General features: G+C 46.6%; 1 protein-coding gene across 1 annotated transcript in view; it reads right to left on the bottom strand.

Annotated features, from left to right (window-relative positions):
• Positions 1-8,596: 8,596 nt before the first annotated feature.
• LOC131998704 (uncharacterized) overlaps positions 8,597-17,533 on the bottom strand; it is a 28,356-nt gene continuing 19,419 nt past the window's right edge. The window contains 2 exon segments of the mRNA XM_059371177.1: positions 8,597-9,002; positions 9,004-9,305. Of these exon segments, the coding sequence (XP_059227160.1) occupies positions 8,724-9,002; positions 9,004-9,305 (581 nt within the window). The 3' untranslated portion in view covers positions 8,597-8,723.

Below are 17,533 nucleotides of genomic sequence, written 5' to 3'. Positions count from 1 at the left end.
GGATTGTTGGTCCCTGCCTTGACACTGGTGGCATCTCTCTGAGTGAGAACAGACCTCCCCTGCCCCATCCTCAGATCTGGCCATGTGGTTTAGTAGTGATGTGGGAAACAGAGGCAGAAGAACAATTATTAAATTTCCTTACCCACTGACAAGCCTTGAAAAAGACAGTCACATTCCTCTAGGGACTCAATTGCCTCCTCCTGGAGGCTTTGCTAAGGGCAAAGGGCAAACCCAGCCTGACAGACCCCTACCAACCCCCTACCAGGATCCTGCAGTCTACTTTAACAATTCCTTTGAAAATTTTATCTCTGAATCCTCCAAGATACATGTTGACAATCATTCCCAAACATATGGCCCACTGATAAAGGGTCTCACACAAAGGTTTTATTACATATAATGAATAACTTTTTCCCAACAACAGCCAGCCCCTCAAGGTCCTGGAAACCTTGCTTCCAATATTCCTTAGAGACTTACACCATCCCTAACCCTCTACCCAACTTGGAGGCAACCAATGGACCACTCCTCACAACCCCAAGGCAACAGCTTTTTCTGCCCACGGGTCCTGTCCCTGTGCTTTTTTTTTTTTTTTTTTTTAAAGATTTTGTTTATTTATTTGACAGACAGAGATCACAAGTAGGCAGAGAGGTAGGCAGAGAGGGGAGGGGGGAAGCAGGCTCCCTGCTGAGCAGAGAGCCTGATGCTGGACTCGATCCCAGGACCCTGGGATCATGACCTGAGCCGAAGGCAGAGGCTTTAACCCACTGAGCCACCCAGGCGCCCTCCCTGTGCTTTAATAAACCACCATTTTGCACCAAAGATGTCTCAAGAATTCTTTCTTCATCGTCGGCTCCAGACCTCACCCCACCAAACCTCACTTATATTCTAAGATGTCATCGGTAGGACCCGAGACAGGAGAGTAGAGCTAACATAAGCCCGCTCCAAGCAGAAACTTTAAGATCCATTGTATGTTTCCTCCAGATGGCTTCCTCTTTCCCATTGCCTTGGGAACCCCAGGTTCCAGAGAGCGGCTTCCCCCACTTGGGTCCTGGACTGAGAAATCACTTGAGGCAGAGCTGCAGCCACAAACATATAATGTGGGATGCTTGGGTGGCTCAGTGGGTTAAAGCCTCTGCCTTTGGCTCAGGTCATGATCTCAGGGTCCTGGGATCGAGCCCCACATTGGGCTCTCTGCTCAGCAGGGAGCCTCCTTCCTCCTCTCTCTCTCTCTCTCTGCCTGCCTCTCTGCCTACTTGTGATCTCTGTCAAATAGATAAATAAAATCTTAAAAAAAAAAAAAAAGACTTCTGCAAAACCAATTCTAACCAGGGTTCAATTCAACAGTAGCTAAACATCAGGAAACTGCCTGACTTTGATTCAGAATGGTGAGACATACGAAGGCAGGGCTGTTTTCCACTCCACAAAATTCTCTGCTCTCTTGGGATATAAGCAATACAAAATCTGGTTGCTCTGTTTTCCATCTTACCTACCATGGCGGCCCCGGGCAGGTCACCCCCAAATCTGTCATGGTGGGATATTGATTATTTTGATGTAAGTTACTTAAGAAAGAGCAGGTGCAGGAAGAATGCTGTGGCTCCCCTTGGCCTCCAGGAAGCAAGAAATCTATCTTCCGTGGGAGAGGTACGTCCCTGCAGCAGGAGGCAGAGAGATCCTCACCATCGGAGAAGGGGATCCAGAGAGGAGGAAGTGCACATAACAGACCTTGTTACTTTCATGTACATACTGTCCCTGGCCAAATTCTGTTTAGGATTCCTCACTAACGGAAACTCCCAAATAGAAGTCATTTGTGATGGTTTGTTTGTTTCTTTGTTTTCGTTGCCAATTCCTCACAGATTGTTGTGTCTTTGCCTTAAGAAGTAGAAAAGCTGCCTGCCTTGGTCATGTCTTCGGGGCTCAGTTTTCCTCTTGTGCCGGTGATGGGAAGTTTTGCGGGGCAGGTTGGCTAGGCTGTACCACCCGGTTGCTTAATCCAACACCAACCTAGGTGGTGCCGTGAAGATGTCTTGCAGATGTGGTTGACTTTCAGCAAAGGGTATGATCCTTGATTATGAGTGTGGGCCTCACCCGATCAGCGGATTTTGCCACGAGAGCAAAAACAGGTTTTCTGAGAGTAGGAATTTCTGTTGCATCAGTTCCTGCCTGAGTTTCTAGCCTGCCCTATGGATTTCAAACTAACCAACCCAGTCCTTAAAATCAATCTCTCTCTTGCTGGTTCTCTCTCCCTTTCTTAGCCCACTCTTCCCCATCCAGAGCCAATCTAGGTTTTTCTGTACTCCCTGTGTGATCTGTTCTCACTATTTGTGGGGCTTTGGGGACTGAGGCCATTGGTCTTAGCTGGTACTGTTTACCCTGGGGAATGCCAGGGGGCCTTTGAGAAGGAGGGGCTCCCCCCCAGCTCATCCCAAAAAGCTATGAGTGAGCTGAGGGAACCCCTCCCCCTCTCCCCTGCCCCCTCCGCATCCTCCATCCACGTTCAGTCATCCTTTGCTGACTTCTTTTCCCCTTTAAAACTGTCCTTGAGTGTGATTTTCCCTCCTTTCATCAGTATAAAAGCAAGTCTCTCTGTCTTTTTTTTTTAAGTAGGCTCCACCCCCAGCATGGAGCCCAACACCGGGCTCGATCTCATGACCCTGAGATTAAGACCTGAGCTGAGATCAAGAGTCAAATGCTTAGCCAACTGAGCCACCCAGGTGCCCCTAAAAACAAATCTCTTGATCAAGGATTTATTGGCAGCCTCTATCTTTTTGGGAATGACCTATCCTTGGAGTCTCTGTTCTTTTCTTCCTTTCTGTCTTTCCCTTCCTTACCTCCTCCCCCCCCCCCCCCTTTTTTTTTTTTTTTTTAAGATTTTATTTATTTATTTGACAGAGATCACAAGTAGGCAGAGAGGCAGGCAGAGAGAGGGAGAGGAGGAAGCAGGCTCCCCGCAGAGCAGAGAGCCCGATGCGGGACTCGATCCCAGGACCCCGAGATCATGACCAGAGCCGAAGGCAGCGGCTTAACCCACTGAGCCACCCAGGCGCCCCTCCTTCCCCCTTTTCTTCCTCAATCCTTCCTCCCCAAATTTTCTCTCATTTACGCAAAAGTGAGGACAATCAGTATGGTGGGACAGAGAAGTGGAGTGCCCGGGAGGGGATCATGAAAAACAAGGGTGGGAACCAGGCCACCCCACGGCTCAGAACAGCAGGGACAGGCACAGGTGTAGGAGACACTCCAGGGACCCAGGGGACAGAACCCGGGGTCTAGGCAGTATCTGAGAGCCAGGTTGGGTGGTGAAGCCATTGACTGACACAGGGGACAAAGGATAGGGAGAGAGTTGGTGAAGGGGTTATGTGATATAGTGGGTTTTTTTTTTTAAGATTTTATTTATTTATTTGAGAGCGAGAGAGCGAGCGAGCGAGAGAGAGAGAGAAAGCACAAGCAGGAGAAGGGGCAGAGGGAGAAGCAGGCTCCCTGCTGAGCAGAAAACCCAGGACCCTGAGATCATGACCGGAGCCAAAGGCAGATGCTTAACCGACTGAGCCACCCAGGCGCCCTGACACAGTGATTCATAATAAGAATATACATTTTGTCACCTAGCTCCTAAAAATCCCAGGAGTTTCCTGAGAAGAGCAATAGAGTCGCTCTCCATTTTTCACAGCCAGCTGCTTTCAGTCAGGCAAGTTTATGTTAATGAATGACTCCTGGAAAGCCCCTAAGGACAAGGGGGCAGTAGCCAGAGGAACCAACCTTACAGATTAATGCCCACCTCTGGGGAGGGGAGCAGGGATGGTGACTGAGCTAACTCACAGATGGCCCATGAACTGATCAGCTGTGCCTGCGTAATGAAACCCCCGCAAAAACCCACAAGGATGAGTTAGTGAACGAGCGCGCATCGACCCCCCAAGAGGGTGGTGCTCTCGGCTCCACGGGGACGGAAGCTCCGGGGCTCAGAACCCTTCTGCACCTCACCTATGTCTCTTCATCTCTCCCTGTATCCTTTGTAAGAACCAGTGATCTAGTAAGTAAACTGTTCCCCTGAGTTCTGTAACTCGGGCCATGGGAAGCTGAATTATAGTCAGTGGGTCAGAATCACAGGAAACAGTCTGGACCCATGATCGGCGACGGGTGATTGAGGATGGGGCCATCTTTTGGGACCAAGTCCCTAACTGGGGGGATCTTATGCCATTCCCAGGCAGATGGTGTCAGAACTGAATGAACTGTGGGACGTCTTCTTGGTGTCGCAGAATAGTTTCTGTGTGGGGATCCCTCCCCTGCACCCCCCCCCACCACATATATTTGGTGAGGGTAGAGGAGATATGCAGGAGTGTTTTGTAGGGTTTTTTCTTCTTCTTCTTTTTTTTTTTTAAGATTTAATTTATTTAGGGCACCTGGGTGGCTCAGTGAGTTGAACCTCTGCTTTAGGCTCAGGTCATGATCTCAGGGTCCTGGGATCGAGCCCCGCATCGGGCTCTCTGCTCAGCGGGGAGCCTGCTTCCTCCTCTCTCTCTGCCTGCGTCTCTGCCTCCTTGCGATCTCTGCCTGTCAAATAAATAAATAAATAAAGCTTTAAAAAAGATTTAATTTATTTGTCAGAGAGAGAGAGAACTAGAGCGCACAAACAGGGCGGCAGCATGCAGATTGAAAGGAGAGGGAGAAGCAGGCCTCCTGCTGTGCAAGAAGCCCGATGCGGGGCTCGACCCCACGAACCTGGGATCATGACCTGAGCTGAAGTCAGACACTTAACCAACTGAGCCACCCAGGTGTCCCACACAGGAGTGTTTTAGATTTACAAGTGGGAGAAAGTGATGTGGTTAAGATTTTTTTTTCCTTTTTTATTACTTGATTGACAGACTGATTGATAACAGTCTTGACACCCAAATTGGGGCTTGATCAGAAGTCACATGCTCTACCGACTGAGCCAAACAGGCGCCCTGATTGTGGTTAAGATTTTGTTATCTTGAGCCACCTGTGTGGACTGAGCAGGTAGAAGGAAATCGGAAGCTCATGAACCAGTGGAGAAGGTGTGTTTGGAGAGGCTCCAACACACAGGAGAGGGAGAAGGGGAACTGTGGGAGACATGTGACAGGCCTGAGAGGAAGTGGTGAGTGACAGGAGGCGTTGGGTGGGGCTGGCTGCTGGGGACATGCTGGCACTGAAAGGACTAGAAGATCAAGAGGTGCCAGAAAAGAGAAAAAAAAAATAAGGCATAGAAGGAGGGGCAGCCCATCTGGAAGTTCCAGAGAAAGAGAAGAAAGGAAGGAAGGAAACAGAGAGGCTAGAAAAAATTAGAACAAAATATCCATCAGCTGAAGAAAGGCTTGAATCTGCAGATTGAAAAGGCTCAGGTATCAAGCGAGATAAATAAATAAAACCAAAGCCCAGTAAAACCACGAGACACAGCCTGGTGATAGTCTAGGTCTCTAAGGATAACAAAAACCATCGTGAAAGTTTCTGGAGAGAGGAAAACAGGTCACCTGCAAAATAAATATCCAACAAGCCTCCAACATCTCATCAGCAATACTGGATTCCAGAATATAATCAAAACAATACCTTCCAGCTTCTCAGGAAATGTTGTTTTGACCCTTCGATTGTATGCCCAGCCAAGAGATCAAATAAGATATTTCTCATATGTAGAAGGACCCGGCATTGACCTCCCACATGACTTTTCTAGGGAGAAAAAAAATCCTAGGACATACCCTAGCGAGATGGAAACAGAATTTTGGAGAAGGAAAGTGAAATCAACGGAGGAACAGGATTGGGTGGGGGGCGGGGTATTCCAGAATGGTAGCTGTCCACAGACCTGTAAATTAGTGGCTCAGTTGGAGTAAGAAGTCAAGGAATTGCATGAAAAATGCTTTCAAAGGGAAAGTGAATTCAGTCAATGGGTAATATTAGGGGCGCCTACTGGCTCAGTCAGAAGAGCCTGCGACCCTGCATCTCAGGGTTGTGTCTGAGCCCCCCACACTGATAGAGTTTACTGAAAAAGACAAATATAAACTTAAAAAAATATTAATCTGAGGAAGATCTTCATCTCCACCTCATTTAAAAGCAGAGAAACCAATAAAAAAAAAAAACTCTGGGAAAAACAAAAAGTTGTATTAAGAAGTAATGACCCACATATTAAAGATTTATTCATTTGTTAGAGGGAGAGAGATTGAGGGTTCGAGGAGAACGTGCACAGGGCGGGGTATGGGCAGAGGGTGAGAGGGAGAGAGACTCTCAAGCAGACTCCCCACTGAGCACAAGCCCGGTGCTGGAGCTTGATCTTACTACCCCGACATCATGGTCTGGGCCATAATAAAGAGTCAGAAGCTCAACCCACTGAGCCACCCAGGAGCCCCGTCATGACCCATATATAAAGCCAGCTACTTTTTAAAAAAGATTTAATTTTTTTTAATAAAGATTTTATTTATCAACTTTGAAAGAGAGAGAGAGAGCATGCATATGTGAGTGGGGGGGAGGGGAAGAGGGAGAGAGAGAATCTCAAGCAGACTCTGTGCTGAGTGCGGAGCCCCACGTAGGGCTTGATCTCATGACCAGAGCTGAAATCAAGAGTCAGACACTTAACACCATCCAGGCGTCCCATACGTTTTCTATTTTAATTAAGGTATAACGTACCTAAAGGAAAATGCTCCAATCTTAAGAGTTCTACGCAGGCGGTTGTGACCAATGTGGAACGCTTAGGTAACATCACTCATTTACACCATTATCAAGATCAAGAACATCCGTATCACTCCCAGGAAATTCCGTATCACTCCCAGGAAATTCCGTCATGTCTCTTCCCCATCGAGCCTCTCTACCCAAAAGCAACCACTGATCTGAAGCAAGCTAAAATTGAGACGGAGTGTAATAAACAAGAATCCATTTGACCTTGATTTTTCTTAACTCTCTTTTGAGCAACCCAAGTGTCGTGCCCAAAACTATGTTTACTTCTTTACCGAATCTAAGAACAACACTTTGTCCTAATATTATAAGTGATATGTATTGGTATATTGGTTTCCTAGAGATCCTATTACAAATTTCCATAAGCTTGGGGGCTTAAGACAACAGAGATTTCTTCTCTCACAGTTCTGAAGGCCGAAAATCTGAAATCAAGGTGTCAACAAGGCCACATTCCCTCCAAAGACTCACCTTTCTTTGTGCCTTCCAGGTTCTGGTGCCTCCAGATGTCCTTTGGCTTGTGGGTGTGTGTACCCAGTCTCTTCCTCTGTGGCCATTTTCCTTTCTCCCCTCTTCTGTGTCTTCTCTGTGGGCCCTTATAAGGACACCTGTTATTAGAAATAAGGCTCACACTGTTAATCCAGGATGACCCTCTCATCTCAAGATCCCTATCTTAATTTTACATCTGTAAAGACCCTTTTTCCAAATAAGGTCACATTCACAGTTTTCAGATATGAATATATTTTGGGGGCAGGCCACCATTCAGACCCCCATAATTGGTTCTCAGGTTTTTTGTTTGTTTGTTTGTTTGTTTTGTTTTTTTGTTTTGTTTTGTTTTTGTTTTTGCAATTTGAGACGATTTTATTGGCTACAGGGTCTGGGAAGGGGTGAGAACAGGAAGGAAATGGGCTCCAGCTAAGCTGGTGGAAATACAGAGTTCCAAGCATCTGTAGCCACTTAAAGGCATTCGGGGTCGGTGTCTGAAAAGATTAAGATGCTTTAAAACAAAACTCTTATAAGAATATCAAATATTGGGACGCCTGGGTGGCTCAGTTGGTTAAGCAGCTGCCTTTGGCTCAGATCATGATCCCAGCGTCCTGGGATCGAGTCCCACATCAGGCTGCGTGCTCAGCAGGGAGCCTGCTTCTCCCTCTGCCTCTGCCTGCCATTCCGTCTGCCTGTGCTCGCTACCCCCACCCCCCGCGATTAAAAAAAAAAAAAAAAAGAATATCAAATATTTAGGGAATTAGCTTCAGAAATACCCAAATGTCTATGGCTTCACCTGTCGCCCTACTGCTGAGGTAGGTGACCAGGATCCAGCGAAACAGAGCAGTCTTCGGGAAATTCCCTACAGAAAACGCCGGGTCATCGCTGGTTTCTTAAACCTGTGTCTGTTTTCCTCTGATGGTTTTTCTTTTGTTCTGCTTCTTCTTTCTCCTGCTGACCCGGCAGCCGTTCCTGCCTTCAGGCCCCGTGCTGAGTAGCATCTCATGTACTCCGTCACCCACGGGTTCTCCGAGCGCGGAGGCTTTATCCTCCGCTTCTTCTCCACCTCCACGGAGTGGGCGCGCTGCCTCTGAGTGACCAGTTTCCGTTTTTCCACCTGTCTCCTGTTCTGGGCTCGCAGTGCTGACTCGTGAATCTCGTGGACCGGAGCGGACGCGCAGACATGGTGAGTTTTCTGGATTCCTGTATCCGTCTGCTTTTCTCCCCACCCGTAAAGGGCAAAAACGGATGCTTGTTCTCTTTTCTTTTACTCGATGATCTTTGAGGACTTTTGACTGCTTTCCTATTTCCTCTGGCAAATAAGGCACTTGGTTGCTGTCGGGGTTCAGGACTGTTAGGTAACTTCTCAGTCTCTTTTGTTCTGATCTCTCTCTCTCTCTCTCTCTTTTTTTTTTTAAATATTTATTTACTTATTTATTTGACAGACAGAGATCACAAGCAGCCAGAGAGGCAGGCAGAGAGAGACGGAGAAGCAGGCTCCCCGCTGAGCAGAGAGCCCGATGTGGGACTCGATCCCAGGACCCCGAGATCATGACCCGAGCCGAAGGCAGAGGCCTTCACCCACCGAGCCACCCAGGCGCCCCTGTTCTGATCTCTTGTTCAGGTTTTTCTTTGATATCTTTCACTGGCGGGGCTGGCAGAGCCGCAGCCGCCGCCGCCTTGTCCGCGCCCGCGTCGTCTGTGCCCTCCGCGTCCCGGGCCTCCTCGGCCTCCGCCGCCTCCGCGCCCCTCTCCTCCCCCGGCCCGCGCGCCCGCCGTTCCGGCCCCTCCCGCGCCGCGGGCTCCGCGGGCGGCGAGGCGGGGGGGTGGGGTGGGGTGGGGGGGGCGGCGCCCTGGGGGCGCGGGGCCCCGTGCTCCCGACGACGAGTCGTCCGAGTCTCCGGACCCGCCACAGTCGCCAGAGAGCCAGGGCGCGTGCGCCTGCTCCCGCAGCCGGCGGCCCAGGCGGTAGCGCTGCAGCTCGAGGTGGCACGGCCGGTCCTCCTCCCAGCGCGGCTCCCGTTGGCGCTTCATGTACTCGCTCTTCACCCGGCTCCCCGGGGCCACGGTGCCCGCCGCCGGCTGGAGTGCTCGCCGCCACCGCCGCCTACGGAACCGGGGACACGACACAGAGGCCCGCCCCGCCCCTCCCGTCGGTTCTCAGTTTTTAAAACCAGACTGGTGCTGATGATAGACATAATATGTGAATGGTGTACATAATCTTAAACATTCTAGTCGTCACATTACAGAAGTAAAAAGAAAACAGGTGATATTAGGGACCGAATGTTTGTGTCTCCCAAAATTCGTATGTTGAAGCTTTAGATGTACAGTTTAGCTTAGCGGTGGGGCTTGTAAGACAGTAATTAAGGTTGAATGAGGTAATAAGGATGGGAGTCTTATTCAATAGGGTTGGTCCCTTATAAGAGAAGGAGACGCTAGTGCACTATTGGTGAGAATGTAAATTGGTGCAGCCACCATGAAAACAATATGGAGGATCCTCAAAAAATTTAAAACAGAACTACTCTATGATCCAACGATTCCATTTCTGAGTATTTATCCGAAGGAAATGAAGTCACTATCTCAGAGAGGTATCTGCTTCCCCGTGTTCACTGTAGCATTATTCACAATAGCCAAGACATTGAAACAATCTAAGTGTCCATCAATGGATGGATGGATAAAGAAAATGTGGTGTAGGTATACACAATGGAATATTATTCAGCCATAAAAAGGACATCCTGGCAACATGGATGGACCTCAAGAGTGTTATATGAAGTAAAATAAACCAAGAGAACAGAACTGAGAGTCCAGAAATATATTTATGGGCAATTGATTTTCAACAAGGGTGCCAAGACCATTTCATGGGGGAAAGAAAAGTCTTTTCAACAAATGGCGCTAAAGCAGGTTGAAATGCAAAACAATTAGTTTGGACCCTTACCTGATACCCTATGCAAAAATTAACTGAAAATGGATCAAAGTCTAAATGGAAGAGCTAATATCATAAAACTCTTAGGTGAAAACATAGTTGTAAATTTTTGTGAACTTGGGTTAGGCAGTGGTTTCTCACATATGACACTTAAAGCACAAGCAATGAAAAAAATAGAAAAATTGGACTTTATCAAAACCAGAAACTTCTGTACTTCAGAAAACACTCTCAAAAAAGTGAGGGGAGCCTAGCTGGTTCAGTTGGTGGAGTGTGTGACCCTTGACCTCAGGGCTGTGAGTTCAAGCCCCATGCTGGGTGTGGAGAATACTTAAAATATTTTTCAAAAAAAAAAAATTTATCAAATAAATAAGTAAAATCTTTTAAAAAAATTTTAAAAAAGTGAAATTAAAAAATAAAATATTTTTCAAAAAAGTGAAAAAACTCACAGAATGAGAGAAAATACTTGCAGATCACATGCCTGATAAGAGTCTAATATCCAGAATATAAAAAACTTTTTTTTTTAAATTTTTAATCTCTACACCCAATGTGGGGCTCACACTCACAACCTTGAGATAAAGTCATATACTCTACCATCTGAGCCAGCCAGGTGCCCCCAGAATACAAAAAACCCTTTTAACTCAACAACAAAAAGACAATCCAATTAGCAAATGAGCAAAGGATTTGAATCAATATTTCTCCAAAGAAGGCACCCAAATGGCCAATAAGCACATGAAAAGATGCCCATCATCAGCCATCAGAGAACTGCAAATCAAAATTGCAATGATACCACTTCACACCCAGTAGGATGGCTATAACCAAAAAGGCAGACAATAAAAAGTGTTAGTGAGGATGTGGAGAGACTGGAATGCTCATACTTTGCTTGTGGGAATGAATAGTGGTGGCAGCCACTTTGGAAAACAGTCTGGAAGTTCCTCAAAAGATAAAGCATAGAGTTATTGTATGACCCAACAAATCTACTCCTAAGTACATACCCAAGAGAAATGAAAACATATATTATTGAAAAACATGCATACTAATGTTCATGACAGCATTCTTCATAAGTAGCCAGAAAGTGGAAACAGCCCAAATGTCCCTCAACTAATGGATGAATAAACAAAGTAGTATATCCCTACAATGAAATACTATTCCCCAACAGAAAGGAATGAAGTAATAATGCATGCTTCAACACAGACAAGCCTTGAAAATATATTAAGTGAAAAAAAGTCACCCCCCAAAGGCCACATACTGTATGGTTCCATTCATATGAAATGTTTAGAACCAGAAATCCATAGAAATGGAAAATAGTAGTTTCCAGAAGCTGAAGGCAGGAAGGAGTAGAGAGTGCTGGCTCATGGGTCAGGGGTTTCTTTTTTGAGTGCTAAAAATGTTCTGGAATGAGTGACTGGTGATTCTGGGACAATTCTGTGAATACATTACAGTCTACCAAATTGAACACTTTATTTTTATTATGGGGGGCGGGTGTTGGGAAGTGCAGAGGGAGAGGGAGAGAGAGGATCTTAAGCAGGCTCCATGTCAGCACAGAGTCTGACGCGGGGCTCGATCTTAGCACACTGAGGTCATGACTGAGATGAAATCAAGGGTCAGATGCTTAACCTACTAAGTCAACCCAGTGCCCCTATAGTCTATCAAATTGTACATTTTAAAAGGGTGAATCGGATGATATGTGGAAAAGGAAGGAGGGAAGGAGAAAAAAGAGATAGGGAAGGAGAGAGGTAGAGAGGGAAGGAAGGCGGGAGGGAGGAAAGAAGGAAGGAAAAACTTTGAGGAAGAAGAAAAGGAAATGAAGGATTTAATTTAACTGGACCTTTTATTTTCTCATTGAAATATTCATTCCACAGACCCATCTGTTGTGTGCAGAACACTTAATAATGCTACTTGACCCAGCAGAGGCTCCGTATATGCTCGTTTATCAAGAAGTCAGTGGGGGACGGGAGGGGAAAAAAAGAAAAAAAAAAAGTCAGTGGGGCGGTGGGGGGAGGGTACCTAGTTGGTTCAGTGGGTGGAGCCCGCTACTCTCGATTTCCGGGTTGTGAGTTCGAGTCCTGCTTTGGGGGTCCAGACTACTTAAATCCTTAAAAGAAAAAAGAGGGGGAGCAATGGGTTCTGTTGATGTAGAATGAGCCAAAGGGCTCTTTAAGGAGCAGGAATCCTTTCCTTGGCCTCTGTGGTGGGTCCTCTTGCCAGTGACAGACAACACTCGGGCAGCATCGGAAAAAACAGACTTCGAGGTCCTGGGCACAATGTCTCTGTGGTTTCGGCAAATAACATTTTTTTGCCAATTTCCCAGTAAGGTGACTCATTCAGCCGCAGGCGACTTGGTGGGTACTTCCTGGACGCCCACTCACCTGGAAACACGGAGGTGGCTCTGGTCCAGAAGTGGGTCTCCCCCTGCCTGGAGGAGAGACAACAAGCTCATTGTTGGGAGAAGGGGTCAGAAGTGGTCAGAATAATGATGCTCAGAGATACCCCTGGGGCGGCTGGAGCTTACCCCCACCCCAACCCCCACCCCTGCCAGGGCAGAGCTTCCCCCACTTTTCCTGGTAGCAGAAGCCAGGACAAGCCCAAAGCACGCGACTGGGAGGCGCAGGTCTGGGCGCACTCAGGCCCTGCTGCCCACGTGCCTTGGTCTCTGCGGGTAAAAGTGGCCCCTACCCCTGGCCATTGAGAGACGGTGGGGGAAATGCGGGGCTCAAATTTGAGGTGTCCTGCATCCCCAGCTCCCCCTAGCGGCCAACCAGACCTGCTGTCTTCTCGCCTCCTCTCCTACCACCCAAGCCTGGTTCTAGAGGTAACGGATCCTCCTCTCAGAGTCCAAACCCTTCCCTGGTCGTAGCTGTCACACCCTCCCACGTCCTCCCCCAGCTCCCCGGTGCTACGACAGCCAATGTGCTTGTCATATCCAGTGCCTGAGAAACTGTGTTTGAAAAATTGTCATTACCTAAATAAATCAAGCCTGCTGTTTGTCTGCCAACAAGGTCCCTGGTTTAAGTAAGAGCTTGGGTGTGCTGCGTGTGTGCCCGGCTCCCCTGCAGTAATTTTAGGAGCTTCCCAGGGCTTCAGGGGTCCCAGCCAAGCCAGGAGTCCCCGGGGGTTAAAAACAGATGGCAATTGTGGCCACTCTTGACAGTATTTAGGCTCTCACTGCTGAGACTCCGTTTCTAGAAAGTTCTAGAAGCTGCTGTCTCCCTTAGTCATGGCTGACTGAAATTCCCAGGGGTAAGAGGAACTCTGTGGGAAGTTACCTGTACTGTCAGCTTCTAGGCTGGGCCCTAGGATTCCTGGCAGAAGGCTCTCTGTGGCCCTGTGACTCAAGATCTCAGTGAGGCCAGCATTCCTGGTGTGTTTGAGAGTGTTGCAGTGCAGGAGGTCAGTGGGCTTCTCTCGTGATGTGGTCAGACTGTCATCACAACTGCCAGCATTTTGTGAGTTTCTACTATGTGCAGAGCACTTTTCAGAACTTTTAAAAAGTAGAAATCAGTGGCCTAGTTCTCCAAGGTATATAGTCTTAAGAGAAGGGAAGTAGTGATAACATGAAGTACCTATAAGAAAATAACTAAAATTCTGTTTTTTTTAAATATTTTTTAAAGATTATTTATTTGATGGAGAGAGAGATCACAAGTAGGCAGAGAGGCAGACTGAGAGAGAGAAGGAAGCAGGCTTCTCACTGAACAGAGAGCCCAATGCAGGGCTCGATCCCAGGACCCTGAGACCATGACCTGAGCTGAAGGCAGAGGCCTTAACCCGCTGAGCCACCTAGGCATCCCTAAAATTCTGTTTAATTCCAGCAAAACCAGCTGAGCACTTATGTAAGGAGTTGTGTAACACATTTCAAAGGTGCTTTAAAAGAAATTAGATGTTGGGAAGACAAGGAATGGAACACTATTAAAAAATAAGGATCAATGGCATAAAAGAGGTTAAAGTTGTACCTATACTGACCAGGACTAGTTTTGCGGTAAATGCCATTTCAGTCAACTCAAACTCACATAAACTAAACTAAACAAAGGAATGTATTGGTTCACTAAACCAAATAATAGAAAGGGTAAGAATGGGCTTCAGGTACAGCTAGATCCAGGACTGAAATGCCAGGCAAAATCTCTGTCCCCTTCTTCTCAGTCCCCTAATCTCTGAGTCTCTTTTTCCCCATGGCCTACACAGAAGGGCTTTCTTTGCAAAGGAGGAAAATGGCCCCAGGTGGACCTGGGCTCTTACCTTTGACTTTCTACCAAAGAGAAATCTTCCCTTCTGTTTCCATTTAAAAGAAGAGAAACAAATAAAAACACAACAGGACTTGATGTGCTCACTCTTCTGAGTAGAGTGTGGGGACACTTTCACTGGCAGCCCATCTACAACCAAATAGTTGGAGTGGGGAGAAATGTCTCCCAAAAGAAAACAGAGTGCTGGTCTTGGCAAACACAACAAGGTAAACCAGCATAAGCTATGTAATCATTTTCTTCTGAAATGAGGATCCACAGATTTTTTAAAAATAATCTCTACACCCAATATGGAGCTCAAAGTCACAATTCTGAGATCAAGAGTTGTGTGCCCCATGACTGAGCCAGCCAGGTGCCCCAGGGGTCCATAGTTTTTAACCAATTCTCAAAGAGATCCCTAACTCAAAAACTTCTCTGTAGAAGTAGACTTATGACCACCAACTACAATTCTCCCATCTTATAGATGGGAAACTGAGGTGCAGAGTTTGGGTGATTTTCCTAAGATCACACAACTATGACAGGATTCCATCTTGATTTGATGTGGGTAGAGGAAGGGGGTATGTGTGAGAAGAAGGGGTCAAAACTGGTCTGAACATGAGAGTCAAGACAAATATTGTTTAAGTGATGATGGAGTTCTGCAACAAGAGGGTTTGGGGAAAACTAAAGTGTAGAATGAGGTGAGGCTTATTTTTAAAAAGTACAATTTTTTTTTTAACTTCTAAAATCAACAAGGGCCGCTCTGGTTAAGTTCCAAAGCCTCCGCAGTGTTTGTAATCTTTGAGGAATTTTTAAGAATGGGTAAGGCTCCACCTGACTGGAGATGGGCAAATGTTTTGACTTTCCAAAAGAAAAACGAGAATATTCTAAGAAGTGCAGGCTAGAGAACTGGACAAGGCTCTAGTGTGGGCTTGTTAAGAACAGGTTATGCCAGACAGGCCTCATTTCCATTTTTGAGGAAGTTCTCACTCTGGCAGGTCACTCAATTAGGGGAATGCTCTAGACTCCAAGACTTGTTAAATCTGAAAAGAACCTTTTGGGTTTAAAATGCCAGGGGTGGCAGACTGGTGACACCCCCCCCCCCAACTGAATTCAACCCACCCACATTTTATTTTTTAAGATTTATTAATTTATTTGAGAAATAGAGAACATGAATGGGAGGAGTGGCAGAGGGAGAGAATCTTTAGGCGGACCCCCCACTGAGCTCAGAGTCCCGTGTGGGGCTCCATCTCACCATCCGGAGATCATGACCTGAGCTGAAATCAAGAGTTGGATTCTTGGGGTGCCTGGGTGGCTCAGTCAGTTAGTGTCTGCCTTTGGCTCAGGTCATGATCTTCTGGTGCTGGGATGAAGCCCTGAGTGGGCTTCTTGCTCAGCATGGAGCCTGCTGCTTCTCTCTCTCTCTCTCTCTCTTGCTCTCTCTCACTCTCTCTACCCCTTCCCACCACACATTCTCTCTATTTCAAATAAATAAAATCTTACAAAAGAGAGAGAGAGAGAGTTGGATGCTCAACCAACTGAGCCACCCAGACCCCCTAAGCCCACAGACATTTTAAATAAATGGGGAAATTTCCCATTAAGTCTGCCTTTCTGGCTTCATGATGACATTAGTCTACATTGTTGCCTGGCAATGAGCATCACAACCCTCAACAGATAAAGCATGTACACGCACACTCCAATTCACCCCAGATGCCGTCATTCCCTATTGCCTCAATCTTAGCCAGCTTCATTTATTACTGTAATCTTCTACTCCAGAGGGCATTTCAGTGTATGACCCTGATCTAATCTACCCACATTATTTTATAGAGATTCAGAGGAAAGAAATAGGGGGGGAAGAATTTCTGATTCCCCATGAAATAGTAATCTAGCATGGGCTCCCGTCCACCAAGTAAACACTAGAGAAGCGAAAGAAGCAGAGAGAAGCTTGAATTTGAGACACAGGCCTGAAAACCATGAGCACTCCAAGGAAGACCAACTAGTATGTGTGTGGTGGTAGCTTGGGAGGACTGAACATCAGCCTATGGATAGAGCAACCCGTTATATCAGTAAGAGGATGAAACGGAAGAGTTTGTTTGTTTTTTATTGATGTAGAGTTGACACACAATGTTACATTGGTTTCAGGTGGACAACATAGTGATCTGACAACTCTGTATGTTATGCTATGTTCACCACAAGTACAGTTACCATCTGTCACGATGTAACACTACTCTAATACCTTTGACTATATTCCCTATGCCATACCTTTCATCCCCATGACTTACTCATTCCATTACTGGAAGCCTGAACCTCTCACTCCTCTTCACCCTTCCCTGAGCCACCCAGGTGCCCTGATTCACTTCTTATAAATAGGCTATAATGGAAGAGACATGTATAACTTCCAGGACTAAGTCACAAAGCACCAAGGGTTCTTCCTTTCTCTCACTTTCACGAATCACTTGTTCTAGGGAAAGTCATCAGCCACATCATGAGGGCACTCAAGAAGCCCCATGGCAAGGTTTATGCAGTGAGGAACTTAGCCCTCCTAATAGCAGCCAGAAAAGAACTGAGGCCTCCTGCCAATGGCCATGGAATGAACAATCTTGTAATCAGATCCTCCAGCCCTGTCAAGCTTTCAGACAACAGCAGTCCTGGCTGCAAGCATCATGACTGCAAGCTTAGGAGAGATTATGAACCAGAGCAACCCAACCAATCTCCTACATTTCTGACCCACAGAAACACCTCTGACAAAAGGGTAGAATTCTAGATGTAAAACACAAAATTGGAAAGCTTGGGCTATTAGATTATATAGAACTCTACAACCCAAATCAGAGGGTACGCACATATGGGCACATACGCACTTTCAAGCACATATGGGATGTTTACAAAATGTTGCCTGTGTATCAGACCTTAAATGAAGCTTTAATAAACACCAAAGAATTGGTTTCACACAGACTATATTCTCTGATCAATAACAATTATAACTGGGGGGTGGCAGAATGGGTGAGCTGGTTTTGTTTTTGTTTCTAGTTTAAATGAATTGAGAAGGGAGTTAGGACAGAAGGAAGGAAGGAAGGACGGGCTTTTCTTCTGTCATATTCTGACCACATGAGGTCATGGAAGCTGCCATATTCTTATAGACCCCCTCCTTCTGCCCAGAGTTGATTGCTTTAGGGTGGAACCAGATTCAGATGGCCAGCCAATGAACACTTTTCCCAGGTGTGACACGCCTCTATATCCTTCCAATAAATCCCTTTCT

Source organism: Mustela nigripes, chromosome 13, assembly GCF_022355385.1.
Source record: "Mustela nigripes isolate SB6536 chromosome 13, MUSNIG.SB6536, whole genome shotgun sequence".
Lineage (NCBI taxonomy): Eukaryota > Metazoa > Chordata > Mammalia > Carnivora > Mustelidae > Mustela > Mustela nigripes.
Note: the sequence above shows the minus strand (reverse complement) of the source record. Positions and strands in the feature narration are given on the sequence as shown.